The sequence below is a fragment of the Neltuma alba genome, unplaced genomic scaffold (assembly GCF_004799145.2).
Source record: "Neltuma alba isolate B1F8T4 unplaced genomic scaffold, ASM479914v2 tig00013101_pilon, whole genome shotgun sequence".
NCBI lineage: Eukaryota > Viridiplantae > Streptophyta > Magnoliopsida > Fabales > Fabaceae > Neltuma > Neltuma alba.
In genome coordinates this window covers 58,637-73,407 of record NW_021637425.1, presented here as the reverse complement: position 1 = coordinate 73,407, position 14,771 = coordinate 58,637, and the positions used below count along the sequence as shown (strand labels likewise).

The 14,771-nt window shown below is 33.5% G+C and overlaps 3 protein-coding genes across 3 annotated transcripts; 1 reads left to right on the top strand and 2 right to left on the bottom strand.

Annotated features, from left to right (window-relative positions):
• Nucleotides 1–2,214: 2,214 nt before the first annotated feature.
• Nucleotides 2,215–3,069, bottom strand: LOC114734452 (ribosomal L1 domain-containing protein 1-like). The gene has a single exon (XM_028922083.1). The coding sequence runs from the start codon at nucleotides 3,052–3,054 to the stop codon at nucleotides 2,290–2,292; it is 765 nt and encodes a 254-aa protein (XP_028777916.1). The 5' UTR covers nucleotides 3,055–3,069; the 3' UTR covers nucleotides 2,215–2,289.
• A 1,328-nt stretch (nucleotides 3,070–4,397) lies between these two features.
• LOC114734449 (enolase-phosphatase E1) lies at nucleotides 4,398–6,521 on the top strand. Its single transcript, XM_028922080.1, has 3 exons — nucleotides 4,398–4,591; nucleotides 4,766–5,748; nucleotides 5,913–6,521. The coding sequence occupies exons 1-3, from the start codon at nucleotides 4,468–4,470 to the stop codon at nucleotides 5,991–5,993; spliced, it is 1,188 nt and encodes a 395-aa protein (XP_028777913.1). The 5' UTR covers nucleotides 4,398–4,467; the 3' UTR covers nucleotides 5,994–6,521.
• A 2,914-nt stretch (nucleotides 6,522–9,435) lies between these two features.
• LOC114734450 (peroxisomal and mitochondrial division factor 2-like) lies at nucleotides 9,436–11,057 on the bottom strand. The gene is made up of 2 exons (XM_028922081.1): nucleotides 10,982–11,057; nucleotides 9,436–10,773 (listed from the first exon to the last, which is right to left on the bottom strand). Exon 2 carries the CDS (start codon nucleotides 10,763–10,765, stop codon nucleotides 9,788–9,790), a length of 978 nt encoding a protein of 325 aa, XP_028777914.1. The 5' UTR covers nucleotides 10,766–10,773; nucleotides 10,982–11,057; the 3' UTR covers nucleotides 9,436–9,787.
• Nucleotides 11,058–14,771: the final 3,714 nt, after the last annotated feature.

The window sequence follows — 14,771 nt, the reverse complement described above, 5'->3', positions numbered from 1 at the left end:
ATTAATATGTAACAAATATATTTTTTTCAAATATACCTCTATATATAAATAAGTAAATGTGAAAGAGTACTAATGAGATAAATTAAAAAGAGAGAGAAAATTGCAATTAGGTCCCATTCAAAGGAATTAAATACAAAAAAGTCTCTTAAAATCATGAAATTATTCTAAAGTCTTAAGGGACTTTTTTGCAATAAATTTTATTTATTTAATTATCAAATTACCCTTCTTCTTTTTTTAAGTTTGTATTGACAACTAAAAAAACGGTGGTTAACAACTTAAGGTGCAAGGATTGACAACTATCGTGACTAATTTGACAATATATTTTCTCAGCATATCACAAAATATAACGCATGAGTTGTAAAACTAGCCACGATAGTTATCAATCTTGCACTCTAAGTTGTCAACCACTACTTTTTCAATTGTCAATATAAACTTAAAAAAAATAATTTGATAATTAAATAAATAAAATTTACTACAAAAAAATCCTTTAAAACTTCAGAATAATTTAATAATTCCAAAGAACTTTTTGTATTTAATCCCCTTAGGTGGGACTTAATTACAATTCTCCTAAAAAAGAATGTATTAAATACGTAATAATATACTCAGACAAACTCAAAAAAGATATTATAAAAAAAACAAACCTATTTAAAAAATTAAATTTTATAATAAGAAACGGAGTAGTATAACCTGGCTCCTAACGTCATGTGATCAGTGCCTAACCCTATTAAAAAAAAAAATGAAACATTTGAGCAAATGGCTACCGCATTTAATTTTCGGCCTCTTTTTTCAGCTGCCGTGTGTGATTATTGAAAAGTGGTAAAATAGAAGTTCTTTATCACTTTTTGCCCAACAAAGAAATTCAAAGATCGTACTAATAATTAATGACCTTCGACCCATAAAGCCAGAGAGCAAAGCCCAAGACTGCACAAATTGTAGAAAGCCTTTTGCGGACTGCCTTCTGTCAAGGGGAAGAGGTTCAATTTCACGTCTTTTCCGCAAGGAAAAAAGTATGCAAGGAGGACTCAACGCACTTCAAATGATGCTAGATTTCAAAGGTGACCATCGGATTGTGCATGGTCAAAACTAAAAATGCTTAAGAACTCTTCAGTTGTGTTATGTTGATATCCAATTTTTTTCCCAGAAAAAGCCCTTCATCCAATCATAATACAGCAGACAAATGTAAAATCTTAACTCTGTCCAATAATATTTAGGAAAAATTGGGGATAAATCCCTCATTAAAAAATTAATTGGCAAATGATTCCTTAGGTTACATAGAGGAAGATAAGCTGCACATAAGTGAAGATAAGTTACACATAGGGAAGATGGTTTGCACAAAATATTATTCAGATACAAGAGACTAATTTGCACAAAAGGATGATAACTTACACAAAAAGGAAAATGGATTGTATACAAGGTATGTTTAGTTGCACAAAGAGAAGATGTGACACAAGAAAATATAATTATACACAAGGGAAGATGGATTGCAAATGAAGAAAGTTGAATTGCACACTGGGAAAGTTTAATTACACATTGTTCCTAAGTACCATTTACTAATTAAATTCTCAATAACGGATTTATTCCCAATTTTTCCTAATATTTAGCTCCTGGGCCAGCAAAAATTGCATGTAAATTTAAACTCATTCAATCCCTCGTGACCATGAAAATATTTCGTGAAGCTTATATGTCTAATTTGTACAAGCAAGACCTAAATACACTAACAGATTCAAAACCCAAAAAAAAAAAAAGGAGAGAAAATGAGATATCCAAACATCAAAGAAAGATAGATCACAATCTTTGAATCCAGGGCATATTTTAAATCCAAAAGCCCCTTACTTTTGTTAGCATGCACAAATGTTTAAACTCCTGCTACAAACTAGTTCACCCTAGGAATAACTTTCTCCGATATCTTTCAAGAAATAAGATGCATCAACGTGAATACTGAATGAATACAGAGCACAACACTGATGCATACTCAAATACAAATATCATTCTTTTTTTGGCAAAAAATATGGATTAGATTGAAGAGACAGAAACAAACATGATGTTTATTTCACTCTCCTAACGGAAATGAAAAGCGGTCACGGAAAACTTTTTCTTATTAACTCCTTGGGAAACATTATGGTGTTCACCAACCAACATTCATCTTCCAAATTTTTGGATAAGTTTTAATTTTGAACAAAATGTGAGTAACTACAGACTATAGAATAACAAAAATAGAAGCAGAATATTATAATCGGAACTGAAACAAAATTTTAAATTTTCGGCATAGCTCATGTACATGCCGTGTAATTAATTAGAATCCTTATCTGGATCAGCCTGATAAATAGGCAAAGAAAGAGACACCAACAGCTTCAAGTGAAACGACCTTATATTCCCCCACTTACTGGGCACAACGTCGGCGATACCATTACAAGCAGCAATCACATTCTCAACGATCTCACCCATCTCCATCGACACTTTGGCCACTTTCACCACACAACACGTACCTGTCTTCAAACACAACAATGTTGAAGAACACGCCTTCTCAATCTGCTCTTTCCAATTCCTATCCTTCAAATCCAACGGCACAGGAACCTTCTTCTTCCCCAATAGGCCCGGCAACTGCGGAGCAGCACTCTTGTCCGCGAAAAACATATTGTAAGAAGCACATAGCTCTCGCTTCGCCTCGGACGAACGGTAGTTTGACTTGAGCTTCGAGAGCTTCAAGACATTCGAAATAGGTATATTCTCGGATTTGATCTTCTTCTGCGCATCGTCCTTGGTGAGTCCTTTCTTGATTCTGTCATCGATGATTAAACAGAGCTCGGAAGATTCGGAGAGGAGAGAATGCGGAAGAAGAATCTTATAAGTATTTGCGCGATCTCGATGGGGGACTTTAATGAGGGAGAGAACGAGGTAGAAGAACTCGTCTTCTTGATCCGATAAGTTGAGCTTCTCGCTGTGGGACCTGGATTTTCTCCACTTCACGAGCGATCTCACGGCTTCTTCCACCGTTTTGAGGTTAATCCTTTCGGAGGTTATAGAAAGTGGCCGCGCTTGGTTCGCCGCAGCCATGAGCCTCCAAGGTCTTTCTCCGGCCCGAATGAGCCCCGAGGGTTCGAAACTGAGGTGTGGGGTTCTGGGGTTGAGCACTTACAGAAGCTTCCAGAAGATGATCATGCTGGAAGCGTTAAGTTTTTTTTTTTTTGGGTCTTAGGGCTTTGCATCGGCCTGCCGTTTCTAAACTGTTGGGCTTGAGTCCAGAAGGCCCAACGAGAAATCAATATGTCAATATTTATTATTCTAAAAATAAATTTTATTCGGGAAAAGTATTACATAGATCCTTGTAGTCGACCTCAATTTTGGATCAATTTTCTAAGTTTATTTATTTTGTGAATTGGATCCTTGTGTTCATCCCTAAGTGTAAAACTCAGTAAGTTAATTTATAAAATTGTATGGCTTTTATGAAATTTCTCTCGTTTTATTTAATACCATTTTATCATCCATACGTTTCTATAAATGAAATTTATTATTTATAAAGTTTATAAATTAAAATTATTGGATCAAATAGTAAGAACTTCATTAAAATAAATAAATTACAAAATTGAAGTAAATTATATGAAACTCGACTAATTTTTTCCTGCAATTTATTATTGGGGGAATTACAATCAAGTTTCATAGAAGAGAAATAATTACCAAAAGATCCCAATAACAATTTCAACAGTCTATAATGACAAGTCTTATGGTGATAATAACAACATTTGAGACTTGTTTTTCAATTGTTTTTCTTATTTGGAACCTCATTTTAATTTTTCCTTTATTATTCCCTAGTATATAAACAGTGTTATTTATACTCAGGTCCTATGCCTCTTTTTAATCTCTGTTTTACCTTTTCTTTAATTTTGATTTTTTTCCTAAGCTTCTGTTCAAACTTCAAACTAATAAATTTTTTGGTCTAACAATTTTTTAACTTTTTTTTTTTAACCTGACTAACAATTTTTTTTATCAAATTATACTTATTACATGGGAAAATTTTGTTTTATTATTAGATTCGAACTTAATTTACATGATTTTTAAAAAACGTAAAAATGCGTATTATATGTATTTCAATATAGGTTCCTTTTTCAATTGAAAATGATAACTATTAATTTATAATCTAATAATATTAAAATAAAATTATAAATCATTATAATATCATATTTCCTGTCTATCACTGCATTTCTTTCCATTCATTTATGGGATGGGAGCTTCGAAGGCTAAAAGCCACGTTGCTCACTGTAACGCTTTTTCTGTTCCCTCCTTCCCCATTTCAATTTCAAATCACTTCCCTTTATATAAATATATATATTTATATATATAAGATCCACAAAATCTGTCACTCCAATTCAAAAGAAGCTAACGAATGATAAAGCCGTTCGAAAGGCACAACCCTGTGGCGATAACCCTTCATCTGCCATTCTGAGTTCTGTCATCACCAACCAGTCAGCCATGCCTCCACGTTCTTCTTCTTCCAGGAAGAAATCCAACAGACAACTCAAGAAAGCTAATAATAAGCATTTCCCTTCACAACCCAACCACCATTCTTCGTCTGCTGTTCAAAATCAATCCCGAGGTATTAATTCTTCATCTACCCTGTTTCCCTACCTCCCACCCTTCTTTATGATACCTTCGTTTTTACGTCTTTAATTGTTATGTTTGATCATCTTATGTTTCCTTTAATTAATCACTTTCTCACGCCTGTTCCTTTCTTTTTCTTCCCTGTTTTCCTTTAAATACCTGGGTTTAGGCGAGCTTGATCCGAATATCCTCAGAGAACAAAATGGGCGAAATGGGAATTGTCATGTGAGACCCAATAATGATAAGTGTCAGTCTTTGGTAGTTGAAGAGAAGAAGAAAAGGGGGTTGTCTGTCACTGCAGCTCATAACGAAATGGAAGGATCAGTGGAAGAGACCCGAAAATTAGTAGAAGAATCTCAGAGTGAAGAAAAACAGGTGGTTGCTGCTGTTGAAGAAGAGGTCAAAACAGTTGTTGAATCTGCTGCTGCAGGTGAAGTTGTTGCTGAAACCCAAAAAGCTGAAGAAGAAGAAGATTCAAAAACTGTGGAACAGAATCCACTTTTTGAAGCAGAGAAAATTAAAGATGCTCATGAGCTTATTGTTGAAGATATAAAAGAACTAGAAGCAGAATTGAAGCAGGAAGAGAAGCAGGGGATAGATTCTCAAGAGGCTGGGCGGATTGATGAGCCTTCTCCAGCTATAGAGACTGAAACAGTAGTTGAAGCAGCAACTGAAGTTGATGGATCATCATTCATTGAAACCAGTGAGGCATTGATGATTAGTAAGTCCTCTGTGCCTCAAACTGATATGGCATCAGGGGCTATTGAGGAGAAACCAGAAGAATCTGCAGAAACAACTATTGTGATAGCAGAAGAATCTGGAGAAACACTTCTTGTGATATCAGAAGAAACTGAAGAAACACCTATTGTGAAACCAGAAGAGCCTCTTGTGGTGCCAGAAGAAACTGTAGGAACACCTCTTGTGAAACCAGAAGAATCTGGAGAAACACCTATTGTGAAACCAAAAGAATCTGGAGAAACAAAATTAGCAGCTGAAGAACAGAAAGTAGAGGAATCAACAATTGTCAGAGAATCATCAAAAGAAGAAGAAGAAGCTAAAGAATCGTTGCCACCTTCAGATGTGGCTGCTGCTGAAACAACTACTACCACAATGCAGGAAAAGACAGAAATGCCTGCAAGCACTGAATCTCAGGTATTACAAATATTAAGATACATCTGATATGCTTCAAATTACATACTTGATTGCTTCACATTTTGTCTGAGGTGTTTGACATCTGAGAGTGTTATGCTTTTTTGGGTAATTTCATGTTTCCCACCTGTTTTTTCTATAATGTTCCTATGATTTGTACGGTGTAGCAAACCACTGTAAATCCAGCTCCACGAGAACGCACATCTTGGACCAGTTGCTGTGGAATTTTTGACTTTCTATGCCGATGATAGATCAGATAAGGTGAGTAACAATATTTTCTGACTTGTTACTGATCGTAGGATTGGAATTGTGAATTTTAAAGAGTTAAAACTACTTTTAGTTCGACCATCAATTTGGATCATTGACTTTGAATTTTAAACACCATGCTTCTGAATAATTGATCAACATACTGATTTGACAGAACTATGATATAAACATATCAATTAAACTTAGAACTTATCCAGTGAGTCTTGATCGATGACTTTAAGGATAAACAGCCTGAGATATGATCAAGACTTGTTACATTTGTTTCTATTGTTGAAGTTTTACCTTTTTTTATGTCTATTGTTGCCTGAATTTGGATCCCCTGAAGCCCTTCGTAAGGTGAAATAGAGAGAAATAGGAACAAGATTGTGTGGGTTTATATGTGTCAAAGTGGGATCTACCATTCTGTTTATTTCTATCTTTACATGACGCTATGAAGAAATTGAGAGAATCCAAGAAAGAAAACATTTGCATTTACAAATATTTTGCTAACTTGATTTTTCATGGTAATAAAGCAGTGAGCAGATGAAATTCAAAAGAAGACACTGAGAACGATCCATTGGGTTTGAAGTTAAACTTTTCAGAGGCAAGCTGCTTTGCTGATGCAAAATTTTCAGAGGCAGATTGGGAGGCATATTCTTTCAAGTATGAGAGTGTGTTTTGCTTTGAGGAAAAGATACAACTATTCATTTGACATTTTCATTTTACGTTATGGTGGGTGTGAATTGTGCTGAACTGAGATTTATTACCATAAAATATTTTATCTGCTATTGCATTTTCATGTTATGTTCCATCATTCTTTTTATGTTTGGATTGCAGCTTGCAATGGATTGATTGTTTGTAATTTAATCTTATTCTTGTTTCGTTTCTTGCATTTTCTTTTCTTCTTTCTGTTCCTTAACTCTTTTTTTTTTTTTTTGGGTGCTAGCTTTCCTTAACTGTTGCTAGTGGTTAACATTTTAATTCTTGCCGACAAGCTTGACAATTATTCAGATCATTTTACCCATACATGGTTATGTATAATGCCAGTGTTTTCAGCAGGAAGAGAGATTTGGATTCCCTCAACTTCCCTTCTCTTTCACTTTTATATAGATTAAAATTTGAATGGTTCAAAATTAATATTTCATAAAATTATCAATATAAATGTTAAATTAATAAACTGAAATTGCAAAATTTTAGCTAGTATAGTTTAAAATTATAATTACAAATATTTAAAAATTGACTTTATACAATATTAAATTTCGACTGTTCAAATTTCAATATGATAGACGATAGTCAAGATAAGAAATGGAAAGGAAGAGAAGTAGAATGAAACCAAATAATAAGAAAAAAAGGGTCAAATTTGATATTATTGTATTTAATAATGAAAAAACTAAAAAAAATTCTAAAATTATCATTTCTCAATTCAGACACGAAAGAATTGGACAAAGAAAAAGGTAATTCCAAATTGCGATTTTAAAATTTAAGAAAAATAATAAAAACACATCTTTAAACAATAAATTTGTCCAGCAGTGATCGGATAACATTGCACTGTTCTCATGTTTCGTGCCTTTTTTTTTTAATTAAAAATTCAGACGAGATGAATTTTTCTTTTTCATGCTCTTATTTCTTAAAAGACAACACTACGAATTTTAAAAAATAAAATAAAGACTTCACGAGTGTCTGTATACAGCTCAAAAATAGGGACTTCTCAGTTGCTTTCTTCCTGTAACCAAAAAGGAGCGGGGTGGGGGGGACAAGTTTAAATCATTTGTTTTTTTTTTTTTAATAACAAATAACAAGGCGGGCAAAGCTTGTGAAAATAGAAGATAACCAAGAAAGCCTAACTCCTCCTCATTTAATTTGGGGTGGAAAAAGGCATATGCTTCCCAACACTTTCTTTTCCAAATGTCAGACCAAACTCCTCATTTAGCTCAAATTAAATATTTCATTGTGGGCGAAAAAACAAAAGCAGATTCTCCGACAAAAACCAAGGTTCTTTTTTTCAGTGTTTTACTACAATAGAGCCATATTTCACAGTACTTATTAACTACTCTATATTAGTTATTAACATGCGTTATTTAATATTTTAAGCACGTGCCGGTTATTTATTTTAAATATTCTGGAGTATGATGGCAAATTACACTAATCCAAAATTAAAGGGATTGTCCTTCCTACTTCTGGGCCTCCATCATAGGGAGTTGAATAACAGTTATTAATTTATTTATTTTTTTGAAAAAAGAAATTATATGAAAAGAAAGTGAATTAAATTTGAATTTAATAGGGTCATCGTGTTCATAGCAAAGAAAGTGAATTTTTCTGAAAATAAATTATCATACCAATTTAATTAAATTTGAATTTGTACTACAATGCCCCCTGTAACCAAGTTGCGAGTAGAGTTGCCATCCAACATCCCCACGGCATTTTTTCAGCAACGCAGAGTTACTATAGGATAATTTAAAATGTTGGATAGACCCCATAAGATACTTTAGGATACTAGGTATTATAGGCGGGGGGGGGGGGGAGGGATACTTTATGGCACAACACTAGAATACTGGATGCTGGTTAACTCTTTTTCAATGCCTAGATAATTAGCCCTCCCAACATGGTTTTGTGTTTATTCGTGGATTTAAACACACAATTCTTTCTACTTGCCCTCCTAACCGCCTTTAATTCCTTCAAATATTACAAACTGACTATAAAGTAGCCAGGAAAATGCATTCAAATAAACCAGTCAATGTCATACTCTATTCATAGTAATAACATCTTGAATCCTTGATATAAGCAACTCTCCCTGAACAATCTTTATCCTGGAGTTTAACTTCCTAATTACTTTTTCGAAATCACATAAACTAATAGCTACTTGAGAAAAATGATATCCTAATCTAATCTAATCACCCAGTATTGAAGTACATCAGGGCTTCTTCATGGTGAACATGGCTTCTCTTCCCATATCTCCCACCCCATTTGCCATCAGATAGGATATTCAAAGCTCATAACCTAAAATAGAAAATCCTATCCTCAAGCGAAACACGACTCCCTGTTCTCAACGCCAAGTCAAAAGCTGACATACCCAAAACTTTTGCTCTCAAAACATGGGGGGTAAAAGAATGAAGAGGCAAGCAAAACACCCAAAAAAGGCTTTTCTCGTTCCAAATAGAGATCACCAGCAATGACTCTGAACAATAATTAAAAATCGATTGTAACTGAATCAAAAGAAAAAAGAACATCAACCACAATCTAAGACAGCAACAACCAGAACTGATCACCGGATGGGAAGAAAAGAACCCGATCATCATCCAGCCATCTGATTCAAATTCAAATATGACTAATAACATCGTTCTGCATATAATCTACAAAGAGCACAACCCGCTCTAAAATTAATGATGAGAAAGAGCACGATTTCATAGCTGAAGTGGTTGCCAAAACACAGTCAAAGAGGCTCAGTTTTGCTGGCTGCCATCATTATTGATACCAGTAAATATTATAATGAACAGAAACAAACTTCTCATCTCAACTTAGAAACTAATATAATTGAACACACACTTATATTCTTTATTAGTTCAAACTGCATAAGCTGGAATCAGGTGCAGCAACTAAGAACCAAACAAAGGTATGCCAAGTTGCCAACTTTAATATAAATCAGAAAGCTCATAGGCTTAAAAAACAAAGCCAGAAAAGCATTACCCTATCAAAACTGAAGGACATTCGTGACTATTAAATAGGTAAATCCTAACCTCCATTCTTCAACTTCCCATTCATGTCTCTCCGACTTAAGCCACTATGTGGCCATAAAAAATCACCTACGTTTCCCATAAAAGACATAGATAACAACAGCTGCTACAGCAATGGCTCCCGCAGAACCTGCCGCCACCAATGGCCGCTGCAGCTTCAATCCCTTCAACCCATTTTCTTCAACATCCATGCCATTTACACGTCCATTGACTGCCCCAAATGCCTTCTCCCTCAGTGTAGTGATAACATCCTCGGCTTCACTAGCCTCTTGCTGTAACTGGAGAATATTTAATTCCATTCTTTTTGCTTTATCCTCTGATTCCCTCAAAGCTTCCTCTAAATTCCTCTTTTCTTCATCCCAATTCTCCATCTCAGATCCATTGCTGGCTACAACCTTCTCCAACTCAGCAGTCTTGTTTTTCAGTTCTTGGACTTCCTTCTCCTTTTCATTGACTTGTTCTCTCAAATCCTCTTCAATCCTAATTCTTTTGTTCCTTTCCTCAACTTCCTTCTTTTCCAGGACCCCGAGTTTCTTCTCCAAGTCCCTCACCTTCACCTCAATTTCCGCCTTTGTTTTCTTCAACCCCTCTACTTCCTTTTCAAGATGCCCAACCCTTGATTCTTTGTCTGCCAAATCCCTCCTCAATTGGTCTGCCTCCGCCCTAGTTTCTTCAGCAGCGCTCATCTCAGTAATTGAGTCTTGTTGAAGCCTCGACACCTCAGTCTCAAGGTCAAATGCTCTTTTCGCAATAACTTCTGCCGCCCTCCTAGACTCCTGGGATTCCTCGACTTCTTTCTCCATTTCTTCGATCTTCTTCAACATCTCACCTTTACTGCTTTTCAGGTCGCTAATCTCCAGAGTTAATTTCTGAATTTGCTCCTTCCTCTCTTCATTCTCATTCACCAAATCATCTCTCTCACGCTCCAGTGCATCGATTTTCTTCTTGAATTCCGCAGCACGAGCATCACTCCCGCTTTGATCGGCATCAAGGAAACCGTCCACAGACTGATCAACGCCATTAACAACCATGTCATCCGCCATAGTTAATCCTGCGAGAAAAGAAGTAATACTCGAAGTTAAAACTCACTACGTTCATTATCCCACGAAAATTCTAAAGAAAAACATCGAATTCCTCGATCATAAAAACTGAATCAACCACGAATGAAAACTCTTCATAGTTTCATTCACTCAAAAACAAAATCTTCTTAGTTTCAAAATATATAATGAATAAAAATTGAGGATGGGGCAAAACAAAACCCAGAAGACTGCACAGCGCTGTCCGAAGTAGACGGAGAGAACAAGGCAGTGAAGAGTTCAGAGGATTACAAGGAAAAACAATGAGGAAGAAGGAAGAAGTTTTTCCAGGAAAGCGACGAACAAATTTGCACCTTTCTTTTTGGAGAGCGCACAGGGTTTGCACGATTAGGGTTTCTGATATTTGGCTAAAAAGATCTCAACTTTTCATTTTTCACGGCGTTCGGAATGCTAAAGAAAAAGATGGAATCGGAACATTACAACGGTTCGGATTTGAAGCTTTTACATTACAGTGCGGTCACCATACCCACCGCATCGAACCTTTACGGGATTGGTTGGAATCGGACAACTCAGAAGCCCATGTTCCTAGGCCGTAAGCCCAATACAAATCACTGGCTCTTCGAAGCAGAGGCCCAATAACTTGAGAAGGGTATTCTGGTAAGTTCACCTTTTTTGCAAGCATCAATATATGGATATATTAATATGGGAATACAACAATGTATTACAGTAAAATTGATTAATAGATCACGTTATTTTAAATTATGAGTGGTATATTAGTATGACTCATTTCTTAAATTTCATATAATGCCCACAAAAACGGCTAATATGAATTATTTTCAAATATATAAAAAAAAATGAGGATATGAGACATTTTTACGTACTTGAATAAAAAAAATAATGGAAGATATTACATATTTTATTTCTTGCATAAAAAATTTATTTCAGATTTTGGTGCCAAATGGAGCCTACATGTGTATGTGACTAGCTTCTCCCCCCCCCCTATTTTCACACACCTTCTACTTTGGAGATAGATTCCTGTTTAACTATTAATTGTACGTTATGTATTTAGGAAGGGATTGAAAGAATAAAGAGTCTGTGAAAAAACAAAATCATATCACATCGTATGCCTAAACTTCTCTGTCTATCACTTTCTTCTTTATACATGGTTCATTTAATAGCTTAGAATCAAAGATAATGGGTGGGTTATTTGAGAAGGATTTCAACATTTCTAGCAAAAGACTTTTAGCTTTGTTAATGAGGGGGGGAAATGTTGGTGGACTTTCTTTCTCAAACAGATACAAATATGAGTAGTTAATAATACTAAATATCCGATGATTTGTTAAAAATATTAAGAATATCCTTATAGTTTAGCAGTATAAATTTCTTTTATAAGTAGGAAGTCGTGAATTTAACCTCGCTTATAAACTTAAAATCTTAGACTATTAATATTTGTCATTCTAGATAACAAATGATGCATGCATGATTTCTTTTCTTCTTATTTGAACATCTAACGGGATCAAAGTTTCAAACATTGTCGAGCTTAATTAGTACTATTTCCGATCTTTCATATAAGAACTAATTGAAGGCTAATAAGACCTCAATTCACTTTGATTCTCATTTTTATCCAAAATATTCCTATCGTATTAAGGGATTCTCACAAAGAGATAATTCTGATTATCTAATACAAATGATTGAAGAGAATAGTTTAGAGAGAGTAATATATATTTGTGACAAACAACTAATTCAACTACTTTTTTTTAATATTCTCATATTAATTATGTTCCTCTTATATTAAAAAGGCAAGCCGGTATTTCTCAAGGGGCAAGCCTTATACTACCTTCGGTCTTAATTATAAGATATAGATGATTAATTTGAAGAGATTAAGGAAAGAAATTAAATTAGTTATTTATAATAAATATGTGTTATTTTTCCTCAAAAATCAATGATAATCAACTATACTGGCTAGAACTACCATTGTTAAAAGGACTATCTTGGAAAAAAATACTCCTCCAGCCCTTAATATAAAACTCATTTAACTAACCTGATTAAATTAAAGAAGTTAGATAGGTTAGTTCATTATAAGAAAAGTGACATATTTTTCCTAAAATATCATAATCATTTTTTTAATACCCCTCTCTCTTCTACTTGATTATGGTTGAAGGAGTATCCATAGGGATAATTTAAAGAAAATTGATAAATATGAGAAATAGATTTTATATTTAAAACCAAAATCAACTCAAGAATTGGGTTCTATATTAAAGACCAGAAGAGTATATAAATATGAAAGAGAAAGTATATTGGGGCCTTATAATTATGACCAAAATAAAAATCAAACAACCTTGTTTGACTTTTATTTTGGTCCTAATTATAAGACCCTAATTCACTTTGTCTCTCATATTTATACATTTTTTTTCCCAAAGTAGCCCTTCTAACAATGATAATTCTAATCAATACACTTGATTAGTAAGAATATTTTAGAAAAAACAACACATATTTATTACAAATAACTAACTCAATTTACTTTCTTAATCTCCTCAAATTAATCAATTGATTTTTATAATTATGATCGGAGGTAATATTAAGCACCCGAGGTAGTATGACATTGTCGCGCGGAGGAACGGTGTGTGAACAGTGAATATGACCGATCTGCCTCGTCACAATATATTTAACCTACGAACAGTATAACCTACGATCGTAAATGTACGTAAACGGATGGATACCCGAAATATTGATAGATGATAACGACCCTTAATGCTTGACACGTGGATTCGACATTTCTTAATTTGTAGCAATTTTTCAATCTCTCAACTAAGCTACTCATGCTATCGAATTAAATTACGTTTAGATTATTACTGGGCTCAATTGAAAAATAATGTTAGTGATATATTTTTTTTATTCATAAAATTCAACCTCTCAATTTTGTTTACGGGAAATTAACTCATTCCCTTTAAGTTGTCATAGCTGGTCATACTTGGATTGTTCACCATTTGATCTTATGTTCGAGGTATTTTTTGGAAAGTACTTTTAGTCTTCTTGTTCTTTTTTTTTTTTAAATAAAACATTTGATGGCTGTAATAAGTAGAAGGAGTAAAAATTAATACAGTATAATATTAGAATTTACAGTAGTTAATGTTACTCGTATTAACAATACATCCAACAAGCTTCTACTGGGAGGACGAATGTGCTTAATAAAAAATCATTTGAATTTTATAACAAATTTACTATTTCCAATGTTTTTATTAGTATAAATGAAACAGTTAAAATTGGTTTATATTTAAAAGGAAATGGAGTGCATTTTAAGTCAGCCTCACCAAAACTCCTCTAGGAAAATTTCCTCTCTGAGATTATACTTTCAAATTCCTTCCAAATGCAAAATCCAACGTGAAAATAGGTTTTGTCTTTTTTAAAATATCTTTACTAATCAAGTGTGTTAGTTAAAACTATTATTATTAGAAGGGTTACCTTAGAAAAATGTATAAATATTAGAGGCAAAATGGATTGGGTTCTTATATGTAGAACTAAAATAAAAATTAAACAAGGTCTTATATTAAGGATCGGATGTAGTATATAACTAATTTATGAAAATTAAAAAAAATTAACAAAAAGCATGTACTTTTTATAAGTATTTCACAAAATGTAAGCTTTTTTTTTTTCCTTTCAAAAATATCCCAATTAATTTACATTTAATGATAGATACTCAAAATTTTGCAGATGGTTTATGATTAACGTCATGAAAGATATTCGATTTTTTTAAACTAAAATTGTACTACTTCCAATCCTAATTATAAAAACTAATTAACTAATTAGAAGAGACTAAATAAATAAATTAAGTTAATTATTTGTAATAAATAGGTGTTGTCTCTCATAAAATATCCTTGCTAATCAAATGTGTTGCCTAATACTATCATTATTAGAATAGCTATTTTGAGGGGGAGAAAAATAAATATGAAAGACAAAATAGATTGATATCTTATATTTATGATCAAAATAAAAATCAAATAAAATTTTATAT